The sequence below is a fragment of the Xenia sp. Carnegie-2017 genome, unplaced genomic scaffold, assembly GCF_021976095.1.
Source record: "Xenia sp. Carnegie-2017 unplaced genomic scaffold, XeniaSp_v1 HiC_scaffold_21, whole genome shotgun sequence".
Lineage (NCBI taxonomy): Eukaryota > Metazoa > Cnidaria > Anthozoa > Malacalcyonacea > Xeniidae > Xenia > Xenia sp. Carnegie-2017.
The window spans coordinates 5,384,109-5,396,729 of record NW_025813484.1 but is presented as its reverse complement, the minus strand read 5'-3'; the positions used below and the strand labels follow the sequence as shown (position 1 = coordinate 5,396,729).

The 12,621-nt window shown below is 34.3% G+C and overlaps 3 protein-coding genes and 1 long non-coding RNA gene across 6 annotated transcripts; 3 read left to right on the top strand and 1 right to left on the bottom strand.

Moving 5' to 3' along the window:
- The first annotated feature begins 2,318 nt into the window (after positions 1 to 2,318).
- On the top strand, positions 2,319 to 3,035 carry LOC124443694. Its single transcript, XR_006947727.1, has 2 exons — positions 2,319 to 2,489; positions 2,560 to 3,035. It is a non-coding gene; the product is annotated as an uncharacterized LOC124443694 (long non-coding RNA).
- Positions 3,036 to 3,454: 419 nt separating this feature from the next.
- Positions 3,455 to 4,917, bottom strand: LOC124444593. Its single transcript, XM_046995205.1, has 4 exons — positions 4,533 to 4,917; positions 4,070 to 4,436; positions 3,833 to 3,954; positions 3,455 to 3,715 (listed from the first exon to the last, which is right to left on the bottom strand). Exons 1-4 carry the CDS (start codon positions 4,812 to 4,814, stop codon positions 3,455 to 3,457), a joined length of 1,032 nt encoding a protein of 343 aa, XP_046851161.1. The 5' UTR covers positions 4,815 to 4,917.
- A 3,002-nt stretch (positions 4,918 to 7,919) lies between these two features.
- LOC124444592 lies at positions 7,920 to 9,338 on the top strand. Its single transcript, XM_046995204.1, has 6 exons — positions 7,920 to 8,085; positions 8,197 to 8,346; positions 8,426 to 8,554; positions 8,645 to 8,736; positions 8,858 to 9,097; positions 9,165 to 9,338. Exons 1-6 carry the CDS (start codon positions 7,950 to 7,952, stop codon positions 9,336 to 9,338), a joined length of 921 nt encoding a protein of 306 aa, XP_046851160.1. The 5' UTR covers positions 7,920 to 7,949.
- Positions 9,339 to 9,351: 13 nt separating this feature from the next.
- On the top strand, positions 9,352 to 10,382 carry LOC124443691. Of its 3 annotated transcripts, none has more exons than XM_046994190.1 (5): positions 9,352 to 9,459; positions 9,530 to 9,680; positions 9,784 to 9,856; positions 9,990 to 10,051; positions 10,338 to 10,382. In XM_046994190.1, the coding sequence occupies exons 1-5, from the start codon at positions 9,371 to 9,373 to the stop codon at positions 10,359 to 10,361; spliced, it is 399 nt and encodes a 132-aa protein (XP_046850146.1). In that variant the 5' UTR covers positions 9,352 to 9,370; the 3' UTR covers positions 10,362 to 10,382. The 3 variants fall into 3 exon arrangements, with proteins under 3 accessions (XP_046850146.1, XP_046850145.1, XP_046850144.1); XM_046994189.1 differs by having other exon boundaries at positions 9,990 to 10,072; XM_046994188.1 differs by having other exon boundaries at positions 9,990 to 10,382.
- The last annotated feature ends 2,239 nt before the right edge of the window (positions 10,383 to 12,621 follow it).

Below are 12,621 nucleotides of genomic sequence, written 5' to 3'. Positions count from 1 at the left end.
CAATTCCTTTTTATCAATAATTGTTGATACTATTCAAAATGCATTGGCTAGATTGAAGAATTAAGTCAACCTTCAAACATCACTATTGCACTTTCACCGTTTATCTATTAATCTATTTTGTCTATACGCGTATAGTATATACCATTATAAACTACCTGTATTTAAATATTTAATTCATTCTGCAAAAAAAGCACTGAAGGTAAAAAAGTATGCCGAAACATGTATGCAATAAAAATGTTTAGAAAAATATTCGTTGATCTTAAATGTTTAATATAACTTTACACATCAACATAATTTTCGAAACTTTATTATAAGTAAACGTATGCTTTTAGGATATCAGTGATTAAATGTCCCACAAACGAGGGCATTTAATAAACCTTTCTCCTTTGCGGGACATTTAATTACTAATATCCCTTAATAAAAGCATGCGTTTACTTATAAGAAACCATCCAAAACTCAAGGTCAAGGAACCAAAAACTTGTGAAGTAAAGGGTTAAGGTAGATACCTTTACTAGATTTTTTGTTATTTTACCCGGATTACATTTTGCTACTACTGGTTTGACTCAGAATATCATCATTTGCTTTTTTGTGACACATCTCATGATGACAAATAATCACGTCCAACTGTCCTAGACAGCTCTCTAACAAAATTGGCAACAATTTTAGCGATAAAAATTGTATTGCTATTTTTGGGCAGACAGTTCGTGTTGATTGTTGTCACTTTTTTCTTGAAATATTTGCAAAAGATTATTTTTCCAACGATTCTACATGTGTTGATTGTGTAGACAATGATTAATCGAACGCTTGACAACTGATCGCAAAATATTTAATTGTATTTCCTTCTCCAAATTTGACAAATTGATAGAAAGTATATTATACAGCATGGGTCAATTTATCATATTTTGGTATGTCACACCAGTGATATATGGTTCTAACAGTGCGTTCCTACTAAGTGCCTTGGCATGGTGCTCAGGCACGGGCACCAATGTGAACACAACATTTTGATGGTCCTCAAGTCTAAGTGCTCGGGTCTGGGTACTACAAACACGAAAAGGGGTGTACCCGAGTACGGTGCTCGCAAGTGCACCAATGTGAAGAATGACACACAAGTTACGTGTACAGCAAGGCACGTACTCAGCACATGGTTTTAAAACTTGTTTACAATGAAAAATATGAAATTATAAATAGACGAAGCTAGTGGGTACTACGTAGTGTGAACGGCGTGCAGATTTGTACCCGAACCAGGGTATCGTACTCCGGCAATCAGTCTGAACGCGCTATAAGTTTCTAACACGTTAAATCTTCGCTATTCTTGGTTTCCAAGCTACGTCATGGCCACCATGTTGGACGATCTTAACAAATAATTTTCATTATTTACAATGCAAATGTCATCCAACATATGGCGAACATTTCACTGTTCTCTCACTCCCAGGAGATTGGTTGCACACCACCTTTCTTAAGAATTTAGGAAATGAAACAAAATCGTTACGAGAATGAGACTGACATCTTAAAAAGGGCAAACTGCAAAGTCAGATCATTATCAACCCTGAAATTATCTAGTTAGCTTTGCTCACAGTAAGCCGAGTTACCGGTTACGCACGTATTCTAAAAGCTCACTCACACCCACATTCAATGAGTGGGTCTTCAAAATCACTTCATAATTACTCAAAGACCATAATTTCAATCAACTGATTGTTTGATTTGAAATATCAAGGAGAAAATTTTGCCATAGATGGAGAAATAACTTTGCCAATGATTACATAAAGTGAGATTTTTATGTTGCACTCAGTGAGTGTGAGTACAGCACTGGCCATAATCAATATAAGTGAATCTTAGTTAAGTTACTATCAACGAAGTGGTTTGGTTTACTTCGCAAAAAGTCGTCCAAATAAGATTATGTAATCGCACAACATGCTGATTTCTGCATAATTACCTATGATTTGAAGACAAAATGATCCTATGCATTTTATAAATTAGCCATTAAAGCGAACATCTTACTACGTACGTGTTTATAGAGATTTTCCAAAGATCTTAAAGAAATAAAACGATTCGTGTTCAACTTCAAAGAAATTCTACAAACAAACGAAATGGCTCAGCCGCAACACCATAACCCCACAAATTTCAACAGCAAATCCAGTCAGCAAAAACCTCAGTTTCATAGTACGCTGAATGTTGTGTTCGGTATAGGCACTGGTAAGGATATTGTCAGAGGGTACTTGGCATGTTATAATTCGTGTTTTCTCAGGGGATAGTACTGAAACCCTAACACTTACTACATCACCGTATTTTGACAGAATGTAGAACAATAAGAGTTTAAGCGCTAAAATGGAAGAAAGGTTACGTGAAGAGAAATTCAAAGCTATGAAACTACTCTCATTGCTATGTTACTGTTGGAATAGAATTTTTACTTTTCATTCTGAAGATATTTGGACTACACCTTTCAAAAGCACAGCATCAAAAGAAAGCATCGTTCTCATGATATGTTAAAAGTGAGTTCTTATCATACCACCAATAAAATATATTGTGCAAATAATTCTTGCTATATGCATTATTTGGTAGGTTCCACTGCAGGAAATCTCTTCAAATCTCTGTGCTGTTTTTGTATCACTTTTTATTAAATACTTTTTGAAGGTAATTATGGAAACTACATGTTTCTTCAAGTTAGAGCCTAATAATAGGAAAGATGTACTCAATGCAATAACATAGGGAAGAGTGCTTACTTTTTCAATCTCACAACATTTTTTAGGATATTGAAAAATATGAGAAATGTCCCAATGATTCCATTCTCATGGAACATAAATGGTTCAGTAACAAGGATGCCACAATGGAAAGAAATAAATGGCACAAAACTTTGCACACATTGTTTACTCTGCATTGATCTAAGTGTATCTCTAACACAAAGGAATATTTTATTGTATATTTTTTTAAAGCTTCTATATACAATGTTTTTAAGGTGATGCAATAATCTGTGGTTGCAAATTAACCAATGCTGCACAGATAGACACAACAGAATCAATATATGGTTTCATTGTTAATGGGATCACACCTTGTAATATACTAAATGACTTCAGTCGTTGAATAATTCTTTCAATGTGAATCCTCTTTGTAGCTACTCTCCTTGTCATTGTTGTTGCACCAGTGCCAACATTACCTTTATGCATAATTGGAGGTGAAATTAAACGGACATGTTGAAGGGCAAGTAAATCCTGGATATTAAATCCTTTGTCAGCCATGACTTCATCCCCTGCAGCTAACTCTTCCAAAAATCCACATCTCTTGATGATTTCCTTGTCACTTATGCAATCACTGAACAATGTAGAGATATAGTTGATATGTAGAAGCGGTGACATGGAAATAAATAGTTTGAAGGTGTTTCTGCCTTTGTAGTTACTATGTGTCAGACGTTGACTTGAAGGAAGAGAAGGTTTTTGTATATAGAATTCTGTGCAATCAATTATTGCACGACATGGTTTAGATTCGTAAACTTTAGGCGGGTTATTCCTTCCATGTCTTTCAAAGTTGTAAATGGAATAAATAACTTTAATTCCTTCTCAAGAAACTTCACCCATGTCAAGAATATGCTGCTACCAACAGTTTCTGACACTCCAAATAAATCACATAACATCTTGAGACTAGGGAATCTTTTGATCCTGACCAATGTGAATATAAATTGCTCATAGACTGAAAGTTTAGCCCATGTAGAAGTTTTGTGGATCTATAAAAATGATTAAATGCTTATCATTCATTATACATAGGTAGCTATTAGCTGCATTACACAACTATTAACTTGAGTATTTACTTGAGCAATATGTATGATTATATATTACTGTACCCTAGCACTGCTCTTTTTTTCTTGTTTATATTTTGCTGTTTTCTTCCCTTTCCATTTGATAAGCCTGGAAGCCTTTGCTTTCACGAACTCAAACAGTATTTTCAACATTTCACCTGATAGGCCTACAGATAAATTAATTCAGAGTAGCTCACAAAGTCCTTTATTATTTCCACTAGCTTCCAACATAAGCAATTATATCCCGTTATAATCAACAAAGTAAAAAATGAAATTTTATACCTGTATAATGGGCAGAATCATTAACCACATTTTCTAAAAACATGCATTTCTGTATACTGCTGGTGTTAACAAATGACTCAGTCGCATAAGTTTTAAGATGTTTATTAGTTAGGTTGGTTTGAACAGCAGCATCTTTTTTCTTTACAACAAGAAGAAGTTCGTCTTGGTCCTCTTGCATATCACGGGATGTTGTACTATTTTCACATAAGGATAGGAGGCCGTCAGCTGCGTCTCTTTTAGCGTGTTCCCTTTCGCTCAAGTAAAGAAGAGCCTCTGCTGCATCTTTTTTTGAGATTGACGCTCGTTTTGGTGGTGGATTATATACTCGCGTCATTGGTGTTTTTCGTTTTCCCGTTAGTTTTCTTCTCTATATGAATTTTAAATGAATGTATAAGCTTATAAAACGTTCAGTAAGCTTTCGTATAATTCACACATTTATGACAAAAAAGCAGTCAACACTTACATTCTCAATACTTTGTATCGCTGAAATAGGGTCTGGGTTATCTACAGTAGGACCATTTTCTCCCACAAAATGAAGACTGCAAATATAACTGTCTTTCGTACACACAAATCTGTCACCTCGATGACACGCACGAATCCAGCGCTCTCGCTTGTCGCTATGGTATTTCTCCCCAGGAAAATGTAAAAAAAATACTTTGCTTCTACTTGCGTCTCGTTTTAAACTATCAGGATACCGCGAATCGCTTTTGCAGGTTCCCCAAGCGCACCTCTTCGTCGTAACCATTGTTATAAAATTACTCCGCCACGTATCGTTATTATTATTGCATTATATTTAATCATACGAGTTTACATTGAATTTTGCTATGCTCTATTCATCTCTTGTCCTATTCTATATTTTATCGTGCATTTATATAGTAGCTAAAGGGAGTGTTCTCCGTCATATCCTGCACGTAATAGTGGGATGACTTAGTTCTTGCTAAGCGCGTTATAATGCTTTCATGCTTTGTGGTCGGGCTTGTGTGGTTAGCTTGTAGCGCGTTGTTGTGCTTACTCACATCGTATATCCGTTGACGCACATCAACTATGACTAAGTTTGATTCGTCGCTACATTTGCAAGAGAGCGAAAAATATTTCTATTTCATATAGCAAATTAGTCATTGTTATGACTTCCGCCATGTTTGTCCGAGTTTTTCACTTGCGGGCGAGCACGTGTTTTTTATTCAAATAAAACCGCCAAAGTGGTCTATTCTTCTTTCATATAATGGTCGATTAACGATATATGTATCGCATCCATTTTCTGGCATATACAACCACAAATACAACCATCAAAATGAGGGTCTCCGCTGACCAAAAACGTGCCTACCACTGACCTAACGACAACTGGACTAATCAGTAGAAAAGACTCCTTGCTAGATATTGCGCATTGGTGACACATGACAAAAGTGGCGTTTTGTGTACTTACTACAATAATATATAACCATGGTGGTAAAAAAGTTTTATTAGAGAGACATTAATAGTTTAAGTTTAAACGAGTGATAAGAATGCTAACAGTGTTAAAGTGTTTAGAAAAATGTGGTAGAAATATTAAGTATGCCAGTTTTCGGCATATATAACCATGGTCGTAAAAAAGTTTTATTACAGAGATCTTGTTAGTTTGAGTTTAAACGAGTGATGAGAAGGCTAACAGTGTTAAAGTGTTTAGAAAAATGTGGTAGAAATATAAAGTATGCCAGTTTTCGGCATATATAACCATGGTCGTAAAAACGTTTTATTACAGAGATCTTATTAATTTGAGTTTAAACGAGTGATGAGAAGGCTAACAGTGTTAAAGTGTTTAGAAAAATGTGGTAGAAATATAAAGTATGCCAGTTTTCGGCATATATAACCATGGTCGTAAAAAGTTTTATTAGAGAGAATGTTAGTTTAAGTTTAAACGAGTGATAAGAATGCTAACAGTGTTAAAGTGTTTAGAAAAATGTGGTAGAAATATAAAGTATGCCAGTTTTCGGCATATATAACCATGGTCGTAAAAATGTTTTATTACAGAGATCTTTTTAGTTTGAGTTTAAAAGAGTGATGAGAAGGCTAACAGTGTTAAAGTGTTTAGAAGAATCTGGTAGAAATATAAAGTATGCCAGTTTTCGGCATATATAACCATGGTCGTAAAACGTTTTATTACAGAGATCTTGTTAGTTTGAGTTTAAACGAGTGATGAGAAGGCTAACAGTGTTAAAGTGTTTAGAAAAATGTGGTAGAAATATAAAGTATGCCAGTTTTCGGCATATATAACCATGGTCGTAAAAGTTTTATTAGAGACAATGTTAGTTTGAGTTTAAACGAGTGATAAGAATGCTAACAGTGTTAAAGTGTTTAGAAAAATGTGGTAGAAATATAAAGTATGCCAGTTTTCGGCATATATAACCATGGTCGTAAAAATGTTTTATTACAGAGATCTTTTTAGTTTGAGTTTAAAAGATTGATGAGAAGGCTAACAGTGTTAAAGTGTTTAGAAGAATGTGGTAGAAATATAAAGTATGCCAGTTTTCGGCATATATAACCATGGTCGTAAAAACGTTTTATTACAGAGATCTTGTTAGTTTGAGTTTAAACGAGTGATGAGAAGGCTAACAGTGTTAAAGTGTTTAGAAAAATGTGGTAGAAATATAAAGTATGCCAGTTTTCGGCATATATAACCATGGTCGTAAAAAAGTTTTATTAGAGAGACAATGTTAGTTTAAGTTTAAACGAGTGATAAGAATGCTAACAGTGTTAAAGTGTTTAGAAAAATGTGGTAGAAATATAAAGTATGCCAGTTTTCGGCATATATAACCATGGTCGTAAAAATGTTTTATTACAGAGATCTTGTTAGTTTGAGTTTAAAAGAGTGATGAGAAGGCTAACAGTGTTAAAGTGTTTAGAAAAATGTGGTAGAAATATAAAGTATGCCAGTTTTCGGCATATATAACCATGGTCGTTAAAAAGTTTTATTAGAGAGACAATGTTAGTTTACGTTTAAACGAGTGATAAGAATGCTAACAGTGTTAAAGTGTTTAGAAGAATGTGGTAGAAATATAAAGTATGCCAGTTTTCGGCATATATAACCATGGTCGTAAAAACGTTTTATTACAGAGATCTTGTTAGTTTGAGTTTAAACGAGTGATGAGAAGGCTAACAGTGTTAAAGTGTTTAGAAAAATGTGGTAGAAATATAAAGTATGCCAGTATATCAATGTATCCTTTCCCACACGGCTAAAAGCCAAGAAACAGTTATTGACGTTAATTAAATTTCCTTATGTACCATATATAGCTTAAACAGAGGAACTACTCTGACCAATAATAATATTTGTTGTTTGTAATAAAGAGTATAAATACTGCTCTGTAAAATAATAAAAATCAGTTCGATCATTAAGTTCACTCGTGGTTGTTACCGAAGGTATACAATATACTAAGAAAGAGATATGGCGAGTAACTCGAACTCAACAATTAGGAATACTTCTATAACTTTGAAAAATACAATGAAGACAAATTCGCGGGGAGAGACACGTGTGAAAAAGAGTCAGAGACCGGTATATAATATAATCTCTTTCCTGTTATGTTGATAAATATTTCAATAATAATGATTCGTTCTTTATGACATAAAGTTTATGTCACATAATAATTCGTTTAGAGGAAAGAGTTAATCAGCAAAAATGAAAGTTTGAATGCATACAAAATGAGAAAGCGTCTGGTAAAGCGCGAAGTTTGCTTTTGTATTTTTTATTTTGTATTTTTGATAATATTTCATGTAATTTCATGATTTTAGATTGATCAAGTGTCCCAGACTAATTGAATCGGTCCTCTTGTTTTATTATATTTGGATGGGCACGGAAATGTTCGAACAGCAGGTTATTGATTTTTGAGTTCACTACTTGAACACGCATATGTTTAACTGTATTGAAATAAACCCATTCTGTGTTGTAGGAAGTCCTGGATTGCGCGAAGATTTGTTGGACGTTGCCAGCCACATAGTATGCAAATATATTGAAAATGATTTGGGGTCTTCAACAACGTCATCTGGTGAATACTGTTACTGCTTTTTTAATTCTCTGATATTAAAAATAAGCATCACTGTTATATATATATGATCATTTGACATATACAATTGTGAAGTTTAAAATATCTATATAGCAAACAATGAAAACGCATTGAAGTCAAAAAGAGTTCGAACTGATTTAATCGACCCTGAAGCTTTTGATGAAATAAGAAGAGGAAAATGGTCGTGTGAAGAACTCAGAAACCTCGTGCTTAATATGGTTCTTCCTTCATCAGCATTTTCAGGCACAAACATGTTTCATTTTTAAATAAGTTTCATGTTTGTAAAACATAAGCAGAGACAAATATTTCTATACTGCTAAAGGGTCTAAGGGAGGAAACAAATGGCCTGTAGCCCGAATTAAAAATTTTTGGTCCAAAGCAGAACAACCATCTTTTTGGCCGTTACACATACCGTTTTGTTCACCATCAGCAAGAAAAGAGATTCCACTAGGTTTAATTAATGATTTATTTATGTCTTTATTTTATGTCTATTTATTTATGTTTTCTAAACCTTGTTTAAAATTGATTGCAATTCTTCCAGATGGCAACAACGATAAGAAAATTTTCAGGAAAGTTCTCAACAAGGCAGAACTAACCGAAATCGTCCTTTCCTATTGGAATTACATTACAGACGTAAGATAATACTTTGAATAATCAAATGTAAAAAATGTAAAAAAAGAATTGTATTTTTACAATACGTTCTCCACACTTTATGTGATTATTACACATCCTATTAACAAATTGATGTGTACAGTTTAATGAAGAAAACATCGAAGAAGAGTACCAGGACATGGAAAAAGAAACTGAAATAGAGGAAATAAACGAGGAGAAAGCAGACGAGTTCAAACAAGAAAAGAAGCATGAAGATATCGACGAAGAAGAAATTCAAGATGAAGATATGGACTACGAGCACAACACAAAGAAATATCTTAAAGAAGAAGGAAACGAAGAAGACGAAATGGGACCAGAGGAACATTTCATGATGCAAGAAAAGGAACGAGATTAATATTTAGATATCTTTTTCTTCACCATCAAATCTTATGTGCAATTTCTGAATTTAGACGGAAAGCGCAGACCTAAATATCAAAGATATGTATGAAAAGGTAAATTTGAGTTTTCACATGACGAAAGTTAAGATCTATATGTATCAAGATAAACAATACGCAATTAATATAGTAATTTTACTTCTCTGGAAGACTTTTGCAAAGTGTTTTATACGACAGTGGATCTTTTAGGGGAAATATGTGGTATAGTTTCTGGATTCAGGATGGCAAAAATGAGCTACAATTGTGAAATTTCTCAGGAATTGTTGCAATCCGCCAAAAGTCATCATCAACCTGTAACTCATGCATTAAGGTTCACATTTAAAGTTTATACTTAATTATTTTTAAAACATTTTACTTGTGATTACGTATTTATTTTATAGATCGAGTAAGATGGAAGCGATTGGTGTGCCTCAAGGCTATGATGCCAGTGAGCCAGGAAATATCTTTGAGGCGCTTAGTACGGATCCTGACAGGTTGAAACTTGATGCCTTCCTGTACGGAATTTCCCATCAACATCATTTAGCACTAGAGGTGACTTTTGCTCTACCTAAAAAATTTACTTAATAATACGTTATTTCACATATAGATTTATCCTTAATAATTCTAATGAACTGAGATTTGATTTTCATTATAGCGCACCAGGCAAACGAATACGGAAACCGCAGGCAAGAAAATTGTGTCTGAAATTCATAATTTCCTGGAAGAAGGTATTATCGAATAACCTAATTAATCGCCGTACACACCATTTAATTCTACGGTTTTAAATTGAATAAAGTGATCATAAGCTTAATTTTCATACAACATGCCTTTCTGATAAAAGCTCAATTAACTTTTTCATAGATGTTGACTTGAAAGATACGCACTTCATGTGTATTGCTGGGGAACTTAGTGCATCGTTGGAGGTGTGGTGTCCTAAGTACGAGGTTTCTCAAATATATCTACCGTGTGTTTGCCAAGCTATGCAAGGAGTAGGCAGTGTGGCTTTTACTCTTTGTAAAATAAAGAAGGACCTGTTTGCATTCTTGGAGCCAAAATGGGAAAAACGACAAACTCGACACCCAACGCAGCATAAAAGTTTAAATTACAGTTTTTTTCCCAACATTTCTTGCCAAATAAAAATCTGAGTGATTCTAAACTTTTGTGCCATACGTATATTAAGATGTTTGTATTTTTTTATTTTTTCTCTAGGAGAACTTGGAATGGAGAAAATGAGAGAATAGCAGAAAAAAGAAATGCAAAATATTTCGCATTTAGCAATTTTTTTCAACAGAAACTGTTAATAGATGGACCTCTGTACGTATTTTAAGTAGCAAATTTTGGTAAAATATTCACAACTTTCAACATTATCAAACTACTCATAAATCGTGTAAATAAACATCGCTGTATTTTTCTACTTTTTAGAGGAGAAAGACCGCTGAGATTATCAGGATGTTTCATTTCAAGAGTGGGGATGTTCACACCTGAAGAAATGAATAAATATGAATGTGTGCTAGTGCCAATATGTGACATGTAAGGGTGGAAGCACTAAATTTTTACTGTTTCATGATGCAAAGGCCAACATGAGCCAACTCCATGTTCATTTAAAAAATATAGGCTGCATTGGTGGCTCATTGCATACAATATTAGAGCAGGCAAACTCTATGTGTTATGCAGTATGGGGTGGCAAAAAAGTGAAGTTGCATCCAGTATACGAAGGTATATGACGTACATAACAATTTACTTGAAGAATGAAGTGTATCATGTATCTAACATGTTGACAAAGTGAATGTTTCTAGCACGTCTACACAAATCATTTTTCTTGTGAAAAGATATTTTCAGCATGTGAGGCAAGAGCAAAGATGGCCAGAAGACATTGCTCAAATTTCCCAACCTATATATGCCGACGTAAGTACTTATCATTTACAATGGCAACAGATCACGCTTAAATTGTCACAAAGGGATAACTTAACTATTGACGACAGGTGATGCAACAAGCAAATGGTTATGATTGTGGCATATTCGTGACAGAATTTGCGAGAAGAATAACAGAGGGGGTAAAGTTGAGAAAAGATATCATGATTCTTAATCACTTTGTTTACTCTGTTCATATAAAGATAGTGTTGTTTTGATAGGAGAAGTTGGTCCTGGATTACTTGTCGATATCCATGTAAATAGTAAAAGACCATACCTTAAAAAACTGATTCGAAGCTTTGCCATTTAGCAAAGCAATTTGTAATGAAGCAGAATTTAAGTTTAAAGCTAGTGCATATGAATAACATTCTTATATTTATAACAAGCGATGTAAATAATTTTTTTACAAATAACGACGTTACATATAATTGTTACTTTTGCAGAGACTATATGGGTAACTATGAAGTAACATTTTGTACAGATAAAACTATTCATAAAAACAAGTTTAAATTTTTCGAAAAACGAAACTATAACGCGTTACTAATGAATAACGCGACTAAGAGTGAGAAAATAGTCTTTGTAGGCTATTTCTCTCTCAGGATTGTATTTAACAATGCGTAACATATTCCTGTGCCAAATATGGAGTTTTGTGAAAAGAAAAAAGTTATCGTATTCCATGTAAGAAACCATGGAGGCAAGAGGCTTAATACACGAATTGCACTGTTCAGCAGCTTGGCTATTGTACATATTGAGCATGGGGTACAATTTCATGTTATATCCTTCGCAGCATCCTACACATAAAGGACAGTTATAAATCAACAAATTTTGTGAAAACATAAAAACGGCCATTTTTGGATCAATAAGTTCGCTTCAAGTAAAATAGGAAGCATATGGCAGTTTACCTGAATGATTTTTCCAATGAAACTTATCAACAACAAATTTTGTTTTCTTAAAAATGCTGAATCTCGGTTCAAACAATACTCGTGCAATCTGCAGGCATTATCGTAAATGACCAACTCTGGCGCTAAAGAAATAAAAATACATAAGCATATCATCAGGCACATTCGGTTATGTTACATCTCTGTCAGGCGACTAAACCGTCACGCAATCTGTCCGATTCACTGATAATACTCTGTTTGTAGCACCATAAAAGGTACACACATACGTAACTTACCATCAGGAAAACGTGTTCGTAAAATGGTAAATGGGATATTTGGTGATTCGTGATCCCTCATTATTTCGAATCCATAACATATACCTGGAAAAAAAACGAAGGCGCAATGTCACTGCAATAGTAAAACAAATTTTCGTTGGAGCTGTTCATCATGTAAATACTGTGGGGACAAAGAATACAAAATATTCCAGGGATCAAAGTGCCATGCTTCTTCTTGGGTCTAGTGACTTTGGCACAATCTCCCTGCTGTGTCTTCCTATTGTCAAGAACATAATTCCCTCGTTGAACCAGTTCTGGCAGACAAGGTAGATATCCATGGGACGAATTTTGAGACACCGCAGGTAAGTTGTGTGGCAAACGCCACTGACCGTCCTTGACCTCGAACGGACTTATCGCCTTTTGTACCAA

Coding starts and splice junctions, on each gene's coding strand:
- LOC124444593 (XM_046995205.1), bottom strand. CDS start 4,814: ATGGTTACGACGAAGAGGTGCGCTTGGGGAACCTGCAAAAGCGATTCG. Junction 4,437..4,532: donor CGATACAAAGTATTGAGAAT/GTAAGTGTTGAC, acceptor AAATTCATATAG/AGAAGAAAACTAACGGGAAA. Junction 3,716..3,832: donor AAAAAAAGAGCAGTGCTAGG/GTACAGTAATAT, acceptor TCATTTTTATAG/ATCCACAAAACTTCTACATG.
- LOC124444592 (XM_046995204.1), top strand. CDS start 7,950: ATGTTTAACTGTATTGAAATAAACCCATTCTGTGTTGTAGGAAGTCCT. Junction 8,086..8,196: donor GTCTTCAACAACGTCATCTG/GTGAATACTGTT, acceptor ATATCTATATAG/CAAACAATGAAAACGCATTG. Junction 8,737..8,857: donor ATTGGAATTACATTACAGAC/GTAAGATAATAC, acceptor TGATGTGTACAG/TTTAATGAAGAAAACATCGA.
- LOC124443691 (XM_046994188.1), top strand. CDS start 9,371: ATGGCAAAAATGAGCTACAATTGTGAAATTTCTCAGGAATTGTTGCAA. Junction 9,460..9,529: donor CCTGTAACTCATGCATTAAG/GTTCACATTTAA, acceptor TTTATTTTATAG/ATCGAGTAAGATGGAAGCGA. Junction 9,681..9,783: donor AACATCATTTAGCACTAGAG/GTGACTTTTGCT, acceptor TTTTCATTATAG/CGCACCAGGCAAACGAATAC.